At 40.4% G+C, this 14,019-nt stretch overlaps 1 protein-coding gene across 1 annotated transcript in view; it reads right to left on the bottom strand.

The window, feature by feature from the left end:
* TNKS2 (tankyrase 2) overlaps positions 1-14,019 on the bottom strand; it is a 163,499-nt gene that overhangs the window by 86,235 nt on the left and 63,245 nt on the right. The window contains exons 7-9 of the mRNA XM_030203045.1: positions 12,410-12,476; positions 9,786-9,972; positions 5,968-6,089 (exon numbers count right to left, since the gene is read on the bottom strand). Of these exons, the coding sequence (XP_030058905.1) occupies positions 5,968-6,089; positions 9,786-9,972; positions 12,410-12,476 (376 nt within the window). The remainder of the gene's footprint in view (positions 1-5,967; positions 6,090-9,785; positions 9,973-12,409; positions 12,477-14,019) is intronic.

Raw genomic sequence — 14,019 nt, forward strand, 5'->3', positions numbered from 1 at the left:
AAAAACAGAACATATTGTAACCATGTGCCTCTCTTGTGCAGCCAAGGATAGAACAATCTCCTCCAGCCACAGGCTCCCGGTACAATGAAGAAATAGATGTCCACCAGTAACGTCAATTTTAAGGACTTTTATTCCATGCAGGTTTCTAGTACACAGTTCCAACAGCAGCATAGCACATACCAGGATTCAATACAGGCTTAAAGGCTCCAGTCTGGGCTCTTTAGCCAATGCACAATAAACAATAGTTCAATTCCCAAGACAAACAGTTCTTTCAGTTCATCATCACAGTTCAGTCACCAAGCAGCATTTTCTGCCTTCTATCCTCTTTACATCCAGGAGAGTTCAATATTTTAGGGACTCCTCCTACCCAAGGGTTTTCCCCTGCATCAGCTTCACAGTGAATTCAATACTTTTGGGACTTCCTCTCACCCCAGGAATCTCAGCCTGCTTCAGTACTTTAGGGACCTCCCTGCCCAAGGGTTTTCAGCCTGCAACTGCTTCTCTCCTTCTGCTTCTCTCTCCTGAACTGAACTGCTGGGATTCCTTCCCACCTGCCTAATCAATCCCTGGCTTCAGCTACCACAACCAATCATTCTCCTTCCATTAGCTTCCCCACACCCATACCAGCTGAGTTGAGCATTAAACTAATGAGACCAATGATGAGCTCCTGCACACAGGGTTTCCTAACTCTCTTTCTGCCTAGTGGCAGCCACTCTACACAACCTGCCAGCTTACACCCATGTCTTCCCTGATTGCAGCTAGGAGTCCAGTCAGAGTTCTTCATCTCACCCTCTGGCTCCTTGCCTGCAATGCTTTCTGGGACTTGTATTTCAGACTGAAACTGCCTTAACCCAACTATCCCTGGAGGTGACTTTATCACAATATAAAAATATAATACAAAATAATTATGTTGTCTAAACTTCTACCAGTCATGTTTAAATTAAATTCCAAAATCCTCTGAACAGCCATGGTAAAAAAAGAAGAAAACAACTAACCCACGCTTTCTGTACCCTACTCAGAAATTTTTTTTTCCAACTGCAGTGCCCCAAAGGTGGTATACTTTATTCTCCTTGATACACCACCAGGCATCTGTATGGGAATTTTAACTAAAAGGCAGCATACCACGCAAGCACTGCTAACAAATGAAGAAAGGCCTCACGGTGTAATTGAGTTGACTAGGAAATGCCAAGGTAGGTTTGTACCTTCCACCCACAGAACAATACAACCTTCTTAAAGTACGATTTAAAAATGATACTTACCTTGTTCAATAATAAAAAAAAAAGTCAGGGAGAATGGCCCTATATGAAAGATAACTTGAGAAGTCTGAAGAAAAGTCAAAACTATTTGCTGAGGCCACTATATCCAATCATCTCATTTTCTGCACCTTTATCAGCTGAAACATTAAGAAATGTGGATATCACTTATATTTGAGATAAGCGCCACATTAGAACATTTTTCAGTAATATTTCACGGAACAGTAAACCTTCAAGATACTCCTCAAATATCACCTCTTCACCCAATCCTTTGGGCACAGTTGCTGACTAATCTCTCTTTGCCCTCTTTCTCCATCTTTCCCTTCTCCCATTTTAACTCTGTGAACTGCATTGAAGCCTAGTCCAGGTCATAAATAAATAAACGTGACCTAACATTCTCAAAATCTGCCAAGCTGATAGCTGACAACTATGGCTTACTTCTGTAACTACTGAAATCAGAGAAATCTACCCATTGCTGAGGGAGATATGTGTAAGCCTGAGTCATGTCTAGCAGGGTACCTATGAATCCAATCACTGGGATGGGCTGAGTTGGATTTGGGTAACCTGTGATGAACCCTAGTGGCTCCAGTAATCAAATAATTGCACGTATTGATACTTTTACTCCTTCCTCTCATGTGCTCTTGATCAGCCAGTCTGTGTAGAGATGTTGAAATGACTGTCAAGCACTTTGTAAACACTTGGTGCTGATACGAGGGCAAATGGAAGTGATGTTTCCCTACTCGAAGTCTGAGATACATCCATGACACAGAAAGTATCTGTATGCAGGTATAAAGTGCTTCAAGTCATGGGAATCATGGTGCCTAAGGACATTTGCCCGGTCAGATACTTGTTTAGGGCCTTCAGGTCTAGGATGGGACAAAATCCCCCCCTGCTGGAAGAATTTGGAATAAAATTCTTTCCCTTTTCCCTAGTGAGATTTTGACCACATTGGCCTGTAAGACTCCTGATGCTTGAGAGCTTAATCTTGATCTTCTGAATGGGCAATTTGGAGGATTTCTTTGCAACTGCAGAGTGTAACCTATCTAGACTACTTTTAGAACCCAAAGGTATGAGGTTACAAGAGGTCATCTTACTTGGGAAAAACTTCACTCTCCCTCCTACCAGCAAGTTATCCGGGACCGCCATGGAGATTGAAGTTATGCTATTTTGGAGCCAAAAGCATGTCCCTTGTTTTGACTGGGGAGCCGGCTATGGCTTTTGGGCCCTCTGCTGACTTGGATGAGAACAAGGTCCCAGACTTGTTTGGAAAGAGTGGGAAAGTGGAAGATACCTACAACACCTTTGAAAGTAGTAGAACTTCTGTTGCCCTCTACTAAACTACTCCATGGATGAGAAGGCTAAGTTGGAACTAGGCCTGGAAAATGACTTAAGCATGTATGAATGCTGCTCAGTGAGGTTAGCAGCCTCCTGCTCCTTTTCACCAAAAAGGTTATCTGCATGGCACAGAACATCTGCCAGCTTCACCTGCACTCAAACTTGAAGTCTGAGGACTGCAGCCAGGTAAGTCTGCAGATACCAATCCCCACTGTGAAGGCTCTAGATAGCACATTTTGCCCTGACCATTCATTTTCCACACTCCTGCTCTTTGGCTATTAACTTATAGAGCTCACTGGCCTTTTCCAAGGAAGGGTATCAGAAAACTCTGTGACATTGTGAATAATGTTCTGCAAGCACATGATTATGAAGAGCTGGTAAGAAGCTACGCAAGATGCAAGTATAGCATCTGAAAACCCTTTTTTTCTCCAAATAGACTCCAAGGATCCTTGCCTCTTTCTCCATGGGCACCAAGGAGTGAGTCTTCATACTCTCGGCCCTTTTGAGAGCAAATTTGACCACCGTGGGATTGTGAAGAAGCTGCAGCTTCTTGAATTCCAAATCCTTCTGGACTCTATAGAGTCAACCTTCTTATTCACCAGCAGGCTTATTTTCAAAAGAGAAGGGCGCCCATCTTTCAACACAAATCGGGAGATGGGCATCCTTCACGGGGGCATGTCGGAAGCATAGCGAAGGCGAGACTGGGGCGTTCTTAACACATGGGCGTCCTCGGCCGATAATGGAAAAAAGAAGGGTGTCCTTGACGAACACTTGGCCGACTTTACTTGGTCCATTTTGTTTTTCTTTTAACGACCAAGCCACAAAAATGTGCCCTAAATGACCAGATGACCACCGGAGGGAATAGGAGATGACCTCCCCCTATTCCCCCAGTGGTCACTAACCCCCTCCCACCCTAAAAAAAATTTTTTTTTCAGCCTCTATGCCAGTCTCAAATATCATACCCAGCTTCATCACAGCAGTATGCAGGTCCCTGGAGCAGTTTTAATGGGTACTGCAGTGCACTTCAGGTAGGTAGACCCAGACCCATCCCCCCTACCTATTAAACTTGTGGTGGTAAATGTGAGCCCTCCAAAACCCACCACAAACCCATTGTACCCACATCTAGGTGCCCCCTTTCATTCCTAAGGGCTATGGTAGTGGTGTACAGTTGTGGGGAGTGGGATTTGGGGGGCTCAGCACACAAGGTAAGGGAGCTATGCACCTGGAAGCTTTATCTGAAGTCCACTGCAGTGCCCCCTAGGGTGCCCGGTTGGTGTCCTGGCATGTGAGGGGGACCAGTGCACTACGAATGCTGGCTCCTCCCACTACCAAATGGCTTGGATTTGGTCATTTCTGAGATGGGCATCCTCGGTTTCCATTATCACCGAAAATCGGGGATGACCATCTCTAAGGTTGACCTAAATATTGAGATTTGGGCGGCCCCAACCGTATTATCTAAACAAAAGATGGCCTCCCATCTTGTTTTGATAATACGGGTTTCCCCGCCCCTTCGCGAGGACGCCCTCAGGAAAACTTGGGCGCCCCGTTCGATTATGCCCCTCCACGTGTACAGAGAGGGGTCTCCCCCACATCATCTGTACCCGCTTAAGGATTCGTTGCATGGGCACTGTCACAGTTTCCAGGGGGGTGGGGGGGTTCAAATGGAGATGTCTAATGTTTCTGCCCTGGGATTATTCTTAGTTCCCAAAAGAAATGGCACCGACTTGGCCATATCCATACAAAATTTAAGAGTTCCTCTGAGGGCAATTTTCATCTTTCATGTAGTGGAGAGGGATCCAACGGAAGACCAATGGATACCCCCTTCCAAGAAGGCTTCTGCCTCTCCACATATCCAGGAGCACTCAGAATCTAAATCATACAATTACTCCTCTGGAGACATCCAAATTTCTACCTGCCTTAAACTAACAGTGAGCATCGAAGCACCTGAGACTTTGGATGCATCAGGGAAGCTTCTTCCCCCAAAGGGCTGTAGTGACACCATCACAATTTGCACTGACCCCGATGCCCTTCAATGCCTCAGTGTCAGTGCACTGGTCTCATGGATGGGCTGTACCACCTTAAGTCTCAGCATCAATGCCCTTGAAGCAATAGTTTCCTGTCTTGCAAAAGCCCTCAATGCGTTCCTCGAATCTGCCCATGAAACATTCCTCGGCTGCCATAAAGAAAGACTAGGACTCAGTTGTGTGCTCACGTCCTTCAGAAGTACTTGAAATGTACTGAATCAATGTCACTGCACCCTGGCCTCTGCCAGACATCCCGCATCTGCATGAGAACCAGAATGAATCCTTCTTTCTCAGGAAGGGAGGATGATGCCCTATCCTAATGGAATCTACCGACGCTCGTTGTTAAGGGAAGTTGAGTTTTTCTTGATGCAGATGTATCCTATGTCCAATGCAGCTCCAAGAGTGATGGAGACTAGCGCTCCTGATATGGACATCATAGACTGGACTTCTCTATGCCAAAAATCCTTTTGCACTGCTTACAACCTCTGATGTCTCTCCTTGACATCTACAAACAATGTTTAAAAGAAGAGAGATCATAATTGGGTCCATGAATATCTATGATGGACTTCCTTAAAGTGATCTGAAATTCCTTAAAGTCACTGGGAGCCTATTTCTGGAAAATGTCTAGAAAAACACCTGAAACAAAATCAAATGACTCAATAGTGGATAAGTTCACCCAGCTGTTTGCCCTAGGCCTAAAAGGGCCTTAGTGGGCCGCGAGAAAGAAAAAAAACCCTGAAAGTGCCAAAAAAACTAATTAAGGTGTTCTACCGGGAGCCTGGGCCCCGCATGGCAGTGACAGGACTTATAAATGATGGAGAAGCACACCTTACTTAAAATGTTTTGTCACAGATCATATTGAGCCTCAAGCTGAGGACAGCTACGCAAGTATGTCCGATCTTGTCCCATGGGGGAAAAAAAAAGGGGAGACTGACCAGCTATAGGCGGGAAGGCATGTGCTGCGAATTGCTCCAAAATGTTGTGGTAAACAAGCTAGTAAGTGCTCCCATGAGGGCTCCATTGGATGATGTTACCCAGTTGTAAGAACAGTCTATCTTGCTTGTCCTCAGAGAAATATTAATTGCAGCAATAAAAAACATCTTCAAATAATCTACCCTAGTTAAAAATTGGCGATAAATTTAAGCCACACAAATTCACAGTAATTTACAGCTAAACCTACATTAATATGAAATTAACTGAATTGCTATGAAGTTGTTGACAAATCAATATTGCTTCTGAGAAAAAGTGATTTTTAAAATGTTAGATCAATTAATTCTAGCTTAAGACAGACAACCTTAACCTTAGTACTTATGATATATTTTAACCAACAAAATAAAAATGTGAATGAATCTTACCAATGCTGTTTCATGAGTGTGTGGGTGCTTGAAGTTCACTATCTCCAAAGAAAGATGCTTTTTTATGCGTGCTACATCTGATTCCCGAGCAGCCTGGAGCAAGGAATGACCTTTGAATTCATCTAGGGGAGGGGGAAAAAATACAGCAAGCTAAACCTTGTAGCCAGAGCCAAATAAATATTACATACCTGAAAAACTGATTACTAATTATTTGGCCAAGCCATCTTTTGTGGAAGGGAGGGGAAGGGAGGGAAAGTGAGGAAAGGAGAAAGAAAAATTATGTCTTATCCAATCGTTTTCTTTCCTTTAGTCCTACTAGACCAATCCAGACAAATGAGTTATGCCCATCTACCAGCAGGAGACAGAACATGAAAATAGTTACAAGTGATCCACCCCTTAAGGGTATTTTGCAATCCTAGAATGTTCAATTAGCCACGTAGTGGTACTCATAACATAGATACAGTCAACATGGCAGGGAACCAAGCTAAACTCTTCCCTAGTTTTGTTTTGTGGTAAAACAACTCAGAGCAGGGAATTCCTGAACAGGAGGAAGGGTAGCTGCAACAAAGTGGAACAAAATGGCTGCTGCTCCTGCGCTTTCCTGAGCAGCATGTGGGACAGCACAACAGAACTAAGATTGCACGAGGAGAATTAAAAGTGAAGCAGAAACTGCTCAGAGCTGAAGAAATGTTGCCAAGTTGTCTCACAAGCAAATATAAGATGTAGAGCACTAAAAAAACAAGAAATACTCGACTCAAACACAGAAGGCCACCACACAATGTAACGTTAGCAAACTAGGGAGTAAAAAAATAATTTGTAGTCATGCCTCTTGGAAGAGAAGAAAGCACTAGCATAACAATTAAGCAATAACAAGCAATTAAGGTACTTGGAAGATTATCGGAGATTCAGTAAATTACTAAAGACTTTTCTATTAAGTACATATCTTATCAAAAGACAAACTAATGTTGCTGTCTCTCTTATAGATTTCAACATAACCAATACTGTGGCCTAGCTTCATGACAAAACACATCATTATTCCTAATATGTTAAATGTTATAATTATCTATCATATTTTTTATGTTTTCCTTGAATGTAAGCCACACTGAACCTGAGCTTGTTCAGGATAATGTAGGATACAAATGTCATAAACAAAATAAAGAATATAAGAGTAGCCATACTAGGTCAGACCAATGGTTCATCTAGCCCAGTATCCTGTTTCCAACAGTGGCCAAGCCAGGTCACAAGTACCTGGTAGAAACCCAAATAGTTGCAACATTCCATTCTACCAATCCCAGGGCAAGCAGTAGCTTCCCCATGTCTGTCTCAATAGCAGACTACTGACTTTTCCTCGAGGAATTTGTCCAAACCTTTTTTAAACCCAGATACGCTAACCGCTATTACTACATCCTCCAGCAATGAGTTCCAGAACTTAACTATTCATTGAGTGAAAAAATATTTCCTCCTGTTTATTTTTAAAGTATTTCCATGTAACTTCCTTGAGTGCCCCCTAGTCTTTCTACTTTTGGTACAAGTTAAAAAAAAAAATCAATTCACTTCTACTCGTTCTACACCACTCAGGATTCTGTAGACCTCAATCATATCTCCCCTCATCTGTCTCTTTTCCAAGCTGAACAGCCCTATCCTCTTTAGTCTTTCCTCATATGAGAGGAGTTTCATCCCTTTTATCATTTTGGTTGCTCTTCTTAGAACCTTTTCTAATTCCGCTATATCTTTTTCAGATAAGGCTACCAGAACTGAACGCAATACTCAAGGTGAGGTCGCACCATGGAGCAATACAGAGACATTTCGATATAGTGGTTATTATTTAATGTTCTGCATGTTCTTGTTTTGCATGTTACCTTTCCTATTTTAATGGAATTCTACCTCCTATTTGTTTTAATTGTATTATATCTGTATCTATATTTTTTTTTAGTTTTTGTAAACCACCCTGACATGTTTGCTCAGATAGGGCGGTATTACAAATTTTAATAAACATAATAGTATTTTCGATCTTATTTACCATCCCTTTCCTAATTTCTAGCATCCTGTTTGCTTTTTTGCCTGAAGCCGCACATTAAGCAAGACTAAGAGATGCAAATACTGAGAAATCAAAGATACCTTTAAGCACAATAACTCACCAGAGCTTGCAAAACATGGAATGCTGGAAAGCTTGTTACCCAACAAGGTCGTCGTATTTCCAGAGCTGTAAAATTCAGAGAGGGCTCACCGATTGGAGTAGGAGCACTATGTAAAGTACACCTGTCAGTCTCAAATCAGCAGAAAAGACCCAAGGACTGCACCTCTGTGACGGTCCCTGATTGCCTCTATCAGCGTACAGAGCAACTGTCTGCTTTGAAATCAGCACCTCTCTGCCTTACAAAACTGTGCTTGAACTGCTGCCTCACACAACGAGAAACTATTTGCGTCGCCAAGGCTTGTGAAAAAAACCGCCAAAGAGTTCAGCCCCCAACAGGCCGGCACAGAACAGAAGTGATACTAAACGTAAGAGGCACAGCATAAAGATTTCATCTGAAATCTCCTCAGTTGAAAAGAAAACAATTATCCTACTGAAGGAACAGCACAGGAAGAGCTTCCACCACCTGATTGAAGAAAGGGGAGAAGCAAAACAGCCATGTGAAGGATATGAGAACATATACACTTACCTGCAGGAAAATTTAAATAAGGTACAGTGTTGCTAGCGAGAATGACTTACAGAATCAAGTAGGTTTACAGTCTCCATAGAATACATATACTGCCACAGCAAACTTGCAGAGGAGTGTTGGGGGGGGGGGGGGGGGGGGAGGAGACTGACCACCACCAGGTGTCACCCAGCTCTAGCCAAACTTACAAACAGAAAAAGGAGCTACAATCTTCCAAGAGGAAACCCCCTGCTCAACTGATACCTAGCTCAAACTGAGTCAGAGGCAGGCTGAGAAACACCCAGTAGGAGATGCACATTCCATCTACTAGGAGAAATATACTGGACATTACTACTACTACTACTTAACATTTCTAAAACGCTACCAGGGTTACGCAGCGCTGTACAATTTAACACAGAGGACAGTCCCTGCTCAAAGGAGCTTACAATCTAAACATTACTGAACATTCCAGGGCTGCATAAAACTCTTAAGGGATGGATCACTTGGAACTATTTTCATCCTGTATCCTTCTGCTAGTAGATGGGCATAACCCATTTGTCTGGACTGGTCTGATATGGATGCAAAGGAAATTATATTAATGATAATCACTAATCTGTTTTCATTTCCTTGGTATTTCAATTCCACAGAATAGAAGAGCTTCAGTCCTATTTTCTTTCCTATAATACCTCACAAAAGCTGACACCTGTCTCCAAAGCAAATGCACTTCTAGCTTACTCAAAGAGGGGAAAATAGCTCTAAAAAGGAAACCCTTAAAAAAAAAGTTACTTCAACTTTTCAAAAAAAGAAATCATCATCAGGTCAAATGAAATCACTACAAACAAACTTTTCTAATTTCTGTGTCACTGCCGAAAAAAATATTAGCATTTAAAGTTCATAAAAATTCTCACTACTGAAAGGCTCCCACCATTAAAATACACAACTAGCTAGAGCACAATAAAGGTATGTATGTGGGCAGGGAGGAGATATAGGATACCCATTAAAATAGATATACAAGTGAAAGCAAATATAACAGAATTCCCAATGATGCCCTGTTTCTTCTCACTCCACAAAAATATTTTACTCCAATAATGTACAGATGCATGCACCATTAAATTCCACTTCTAATGAGCTACAGTACTCATCTGCTTCATGAATTTATCAATATTGTTTTTTACTCACAAGCTAATCGCTCTTTTAACTGCGGTGTGGGGGCCAAATCAATGGCACTTTTATTATGACAGTTCAGCAATGTTGGGTCTGCACCATAGCTTAACAAAAGAGAACAAACTTCCACTCTGTTCTTTGATGCTGCTTCGTGAAGGGACGTAAACTGCCACAAATCCATTGCATTGACACATGCTCCATGCTGAAAAATACCCAGACAAAACATTCAGTAAATCAGAGAAAATATTTACAAGTGATAACTAGTAAAAGACCCTCATCTGTCTAATACCCTTATAATATTTTATACACAGCCTATTACAGTGTTCCTAATTTTATTAGCCCATGTAACCAGTCTTGTTTCTTCGGTGAATGGTAAAAAATATACCTTCAGTAGTACACTCTTCCAGTCAAACACAGAATTTTTATATACACTGATACTAAAGGATTAATTCCTGCACTTTTTTTTTTTTTTTACTTTATTCAGCTACACCACCCATTCTGATCTTCATCATTTCAATCTATACATACATTATATATTTCATACCTTTCTCTTAATATTCTGCCTATACCGTAAAGTTTAATGCAGATTACAGATTCCTAGAATGGTTATCTAGGAATTACAATTTATCTGAAAATGACAATATTAATAACAAAGAATAAATAAATTACAATTTCTGAGATAAAATATTCACAGAACAAGGTAGTCTTTACAGCTTTCTTAAAAACACGATAGCTAGTAGGATCTCTCTCTTAGGTGACAGTAAATTCCATGTCTTAGCCGCTTGATAAGGGAATGAGGAGAAACATCTTACATATTTTATACCTCTAGGACTGGAGAAGGCCAAACTGGTAAGGTTACGCACTGAAAACTCATCTATTTTACCAACGCATACCCCTAAATGGAACTTGGACTTCACAGCTGCCCTTATGCGTTTCCCCATCCTTTCTTTCCTATTTATATTGTAGCTCTCCTTTTTCAAGTCATTGTGCATGTCTTCTTTCTGCTTCTTGCTCTTTGACTTAGATTGTAAGCTGCCCAGACATTCGCTTTGATGGGCGGGATAGTAAGATTTTGGATAAACATTGAATATTTTTTGTAGGTGCATGATAGACAAATAAGTATATAACATGGCACTGTTCCCTGAAGAAACTTAAAAATCAAACAAAATTCTGGGGGAATTCTGTGCAAAGGTTTTGAGAAGTCTGCACACAAGAGTTTAAATTCTGCATAGTCCTAGGCTTGACTGCTCATGTGAACCACAGAGACCTCCTTACAGTCCTGCAGTTCAGTCTAGACCAGACCAGCAGAGGAGATGGTGGTGGCCTGGTGTGCAACTGTTAACTTCCTCCTCCTCTTGTCGCACAATCTCTGCACGGGAGGGGGGAAAGAATGAGGAGAGCTACTGATGCAGGTGCCTGCGTAGAATTCTGCACAAATTCTGCATGGCACAGAATTTCCCCCCAGGAATTCTGGTATCCTCTTGTCACCAGGTCTCAGGCGTCTCTGATGTGTTTATCTTCAACTACAGCCCTATATTTAAACTTTCCAATTTTATTTTTTAGACCTCCAGCATTTGCATACAGACAACTAAATCTAAGATTTTTTTTAATTCCTACTCATAACCTATTCATTATTATTAGTGGTGGTAATGTGGCATTATTTGGCTCCTCTATTATTTATGTCCACCTGAGCTACCTCACCTTACATCAAACATTATCAGAATACTATTAAATAAGGAAGATAGCAATTGAAGGTATTTTACAACACAGTAACTGCTGTTTTCTCATGACCTAGTTTAAAAGCTGCTTTTGCCTTTTTCATCATTAGTGTCAACTGTAAATTTTCAATTATTGTCAAAGAAGAACCCATTTGCTGGAAAAGGTTCCTTGCCCAGAAAACTCCCTAGTTCCTAACAAAAAAAAAAAAAAAAAACACAAACACTCCTCTTGCACCACTAGCTCCAACACATTCAGGGGCCAATGCACAAAAGTCCCCATATAGCATTGCCCGCTATTTCCACCTCAGTAAAAATTACTGAGGTGGAAATAGCGACTGATGCTCAAAATTAAAACAAAAAAAATCCAAATCGGATGCAAATGAGCTGCTCGCAGAAACAGCGAGCAGCTCGTGCTACCCATGGCTTTCATACATGCATACAAGCTACCTGTATGAAAGCCGTATGCAATGTGTGAAATTAATTCCAGTTCTTCAGGAATGGCCACAGAAGGGTTGAGGGCACCAAGAAAACATCATGCCTGTTCTCCTCTTTATTTGGCAAGAGTCAAATAAATTAAAAAAAAAAAAGTCAAGAGGATGTGACCTGAACATACGACATGCTCATGAAAGATTTTATGATTACGCATACATAACAGAAGCACACAGTATATAGGTTAACTAGCATTTAGCACAATATTGCTCATCTTAGTATTTAAGGGTTTTATGCACATATTTCAAAAACAATACAGGCATTCTGGGGCCCTTCCCAGTCTGTTGCATCCTCAATATATACTGTGAAAAAGGAACCGACTATAAAAGAGAAGTGTTCCAAATTTAAAGAATTTTGAAAAGTTTTCTGTAACATTAAAAATCATAAGTTTAGTGTTTTAAAATAAATCAATAAACAAGCAAAGAAACTAACTTTCACCAAAAGTTCCGTTACTTCATAGTGGCCATACGAACACGCATTATGGAGTGGCACCAAATCTCTAAGAAACAGACAAAAAATATATAATTACAACAAATTTCCTGTTCTTTCATGTACTGCAAAATCATAAGCTTCAGTCTTCCAGTCTCAAACATAGCTATCACTCGTTAAATGGAGAGCAGCCATCAACAAACAACTGTGAAAGGCAATGAAAATGAACTAAAAATCATTTTCTTTTTTTCAGATTTTGTTCATAACCGTTTCAATACAAAATCCAGCTAAAAATAGTGCGGAATTCTAAGAATTTAAGGAAATCTGGATGCTCTGCAAGGCTGAGAGACCTTTTCCTGGACCAGTACAAAAATTATCTAAAGATGTGCATAAGCTTTCAAAGTATCCTTCAGCATATCTACCATTTGAAAGTTGTCTGGGTTTGAAAACTTATTTTTGAGTAATTCTTACACTGGACCATAGAAAACGACAAATGTTTGGGGGCCTCACCCTGTCTGGTGGCCACATTATCAATTTCCCTGTGTGCGCTAGAACAGCTGATTCTTACATAAAATATCACAAAAAAAGTTAAAGCAATATTAATGCAGTAATATTGTGTCTAGTTGCTGTACCAACACAAAAACAACAATACATTACCTTCATCTTGGGATGAAATGAATCAAGCTATATGTCACAAACAAAATAAAAACCCTTTACTATAATCTACATATGCTTAAGTATTCCACAAAATCTTGAAAATAGAAAATCTGATTGTTACTGGTGATTTCTCTATCCGACATTTATAGATAAGTACACAGCACTCCCCTTTTAAACTGTTTATAAGTCACTCATATTATTGGCTAAAAATTTACATTATAGTAGACAATTCAAGGAAAGATTTTAATATTTGTACATCACTGAACTGCATGCAATTAAGAAGTAATGTGAATTCAAATATAATCTGTGATTCTTTTAAATGCAGATAAAAATTGCCTTACTTTGATGCTCAAATCTACAAAGTAAAGCAAGATTATCCCAAAGGGGCTCAATCAAGAAGTCTGTATTTTTGAAATTAACAATTAATGGAACATCTTCAGCAAAGACATATAAATTGAATATCTACAGTAATACAAGTAACATATAGTGAAATTTAAACTTGTTAAATTACTTTTTTATTCCTGCCAACTAGTCCAAACAAGTGGGTTATGTCTCCCTGTCAGCAATGTAAATGTAATGTAATATGATTCTTGTATATTGCTAACTCCCTAGCAAGAGAAGTTCAAAGCGGGTAACGAAGTATTAAAAAAACTAAAAAAGTATATACTGAATACACATATTAGTAAAAGGAAACATACGATCGCTGCGTCAGAAATCTTAAGTTTTTAAAGCCTTGTGAAGCAAAAAGATAAGAAGGCAAAGCTCGTAAATGCAATGGCAATGATAACCAAAAGTGAGCAGCCTGGCCATCCCTGCCATCAGCTACAGAAAGGACGATCAAACTATGGACCGTGTGACAACATCAGCTTACCAGTGTAATTTTTTTTCTGGCCAGCTCCCCATGGGGATTTCTGGCCTACTGACTTAAGGGCTAGATTTTTCTAATGTGCACTGTA

The sequence above is a fragment of the Microcaecilia unicolor genome, chromosome 5 (assembly GCF_901765095.1).
Source record: "Microcaecilia unicolor chromosome 5, aMicUni1.1, whole genome shotgun sequence".
In the NCBI taxonomy this organism is placed as follows: domain Eukaryota; kingdom Metazoa; phylum Chordata; class Amphibia; order Gymnophiona; family Siphonopidae; genus Microcaecilia; species Microcaecilia unicolor.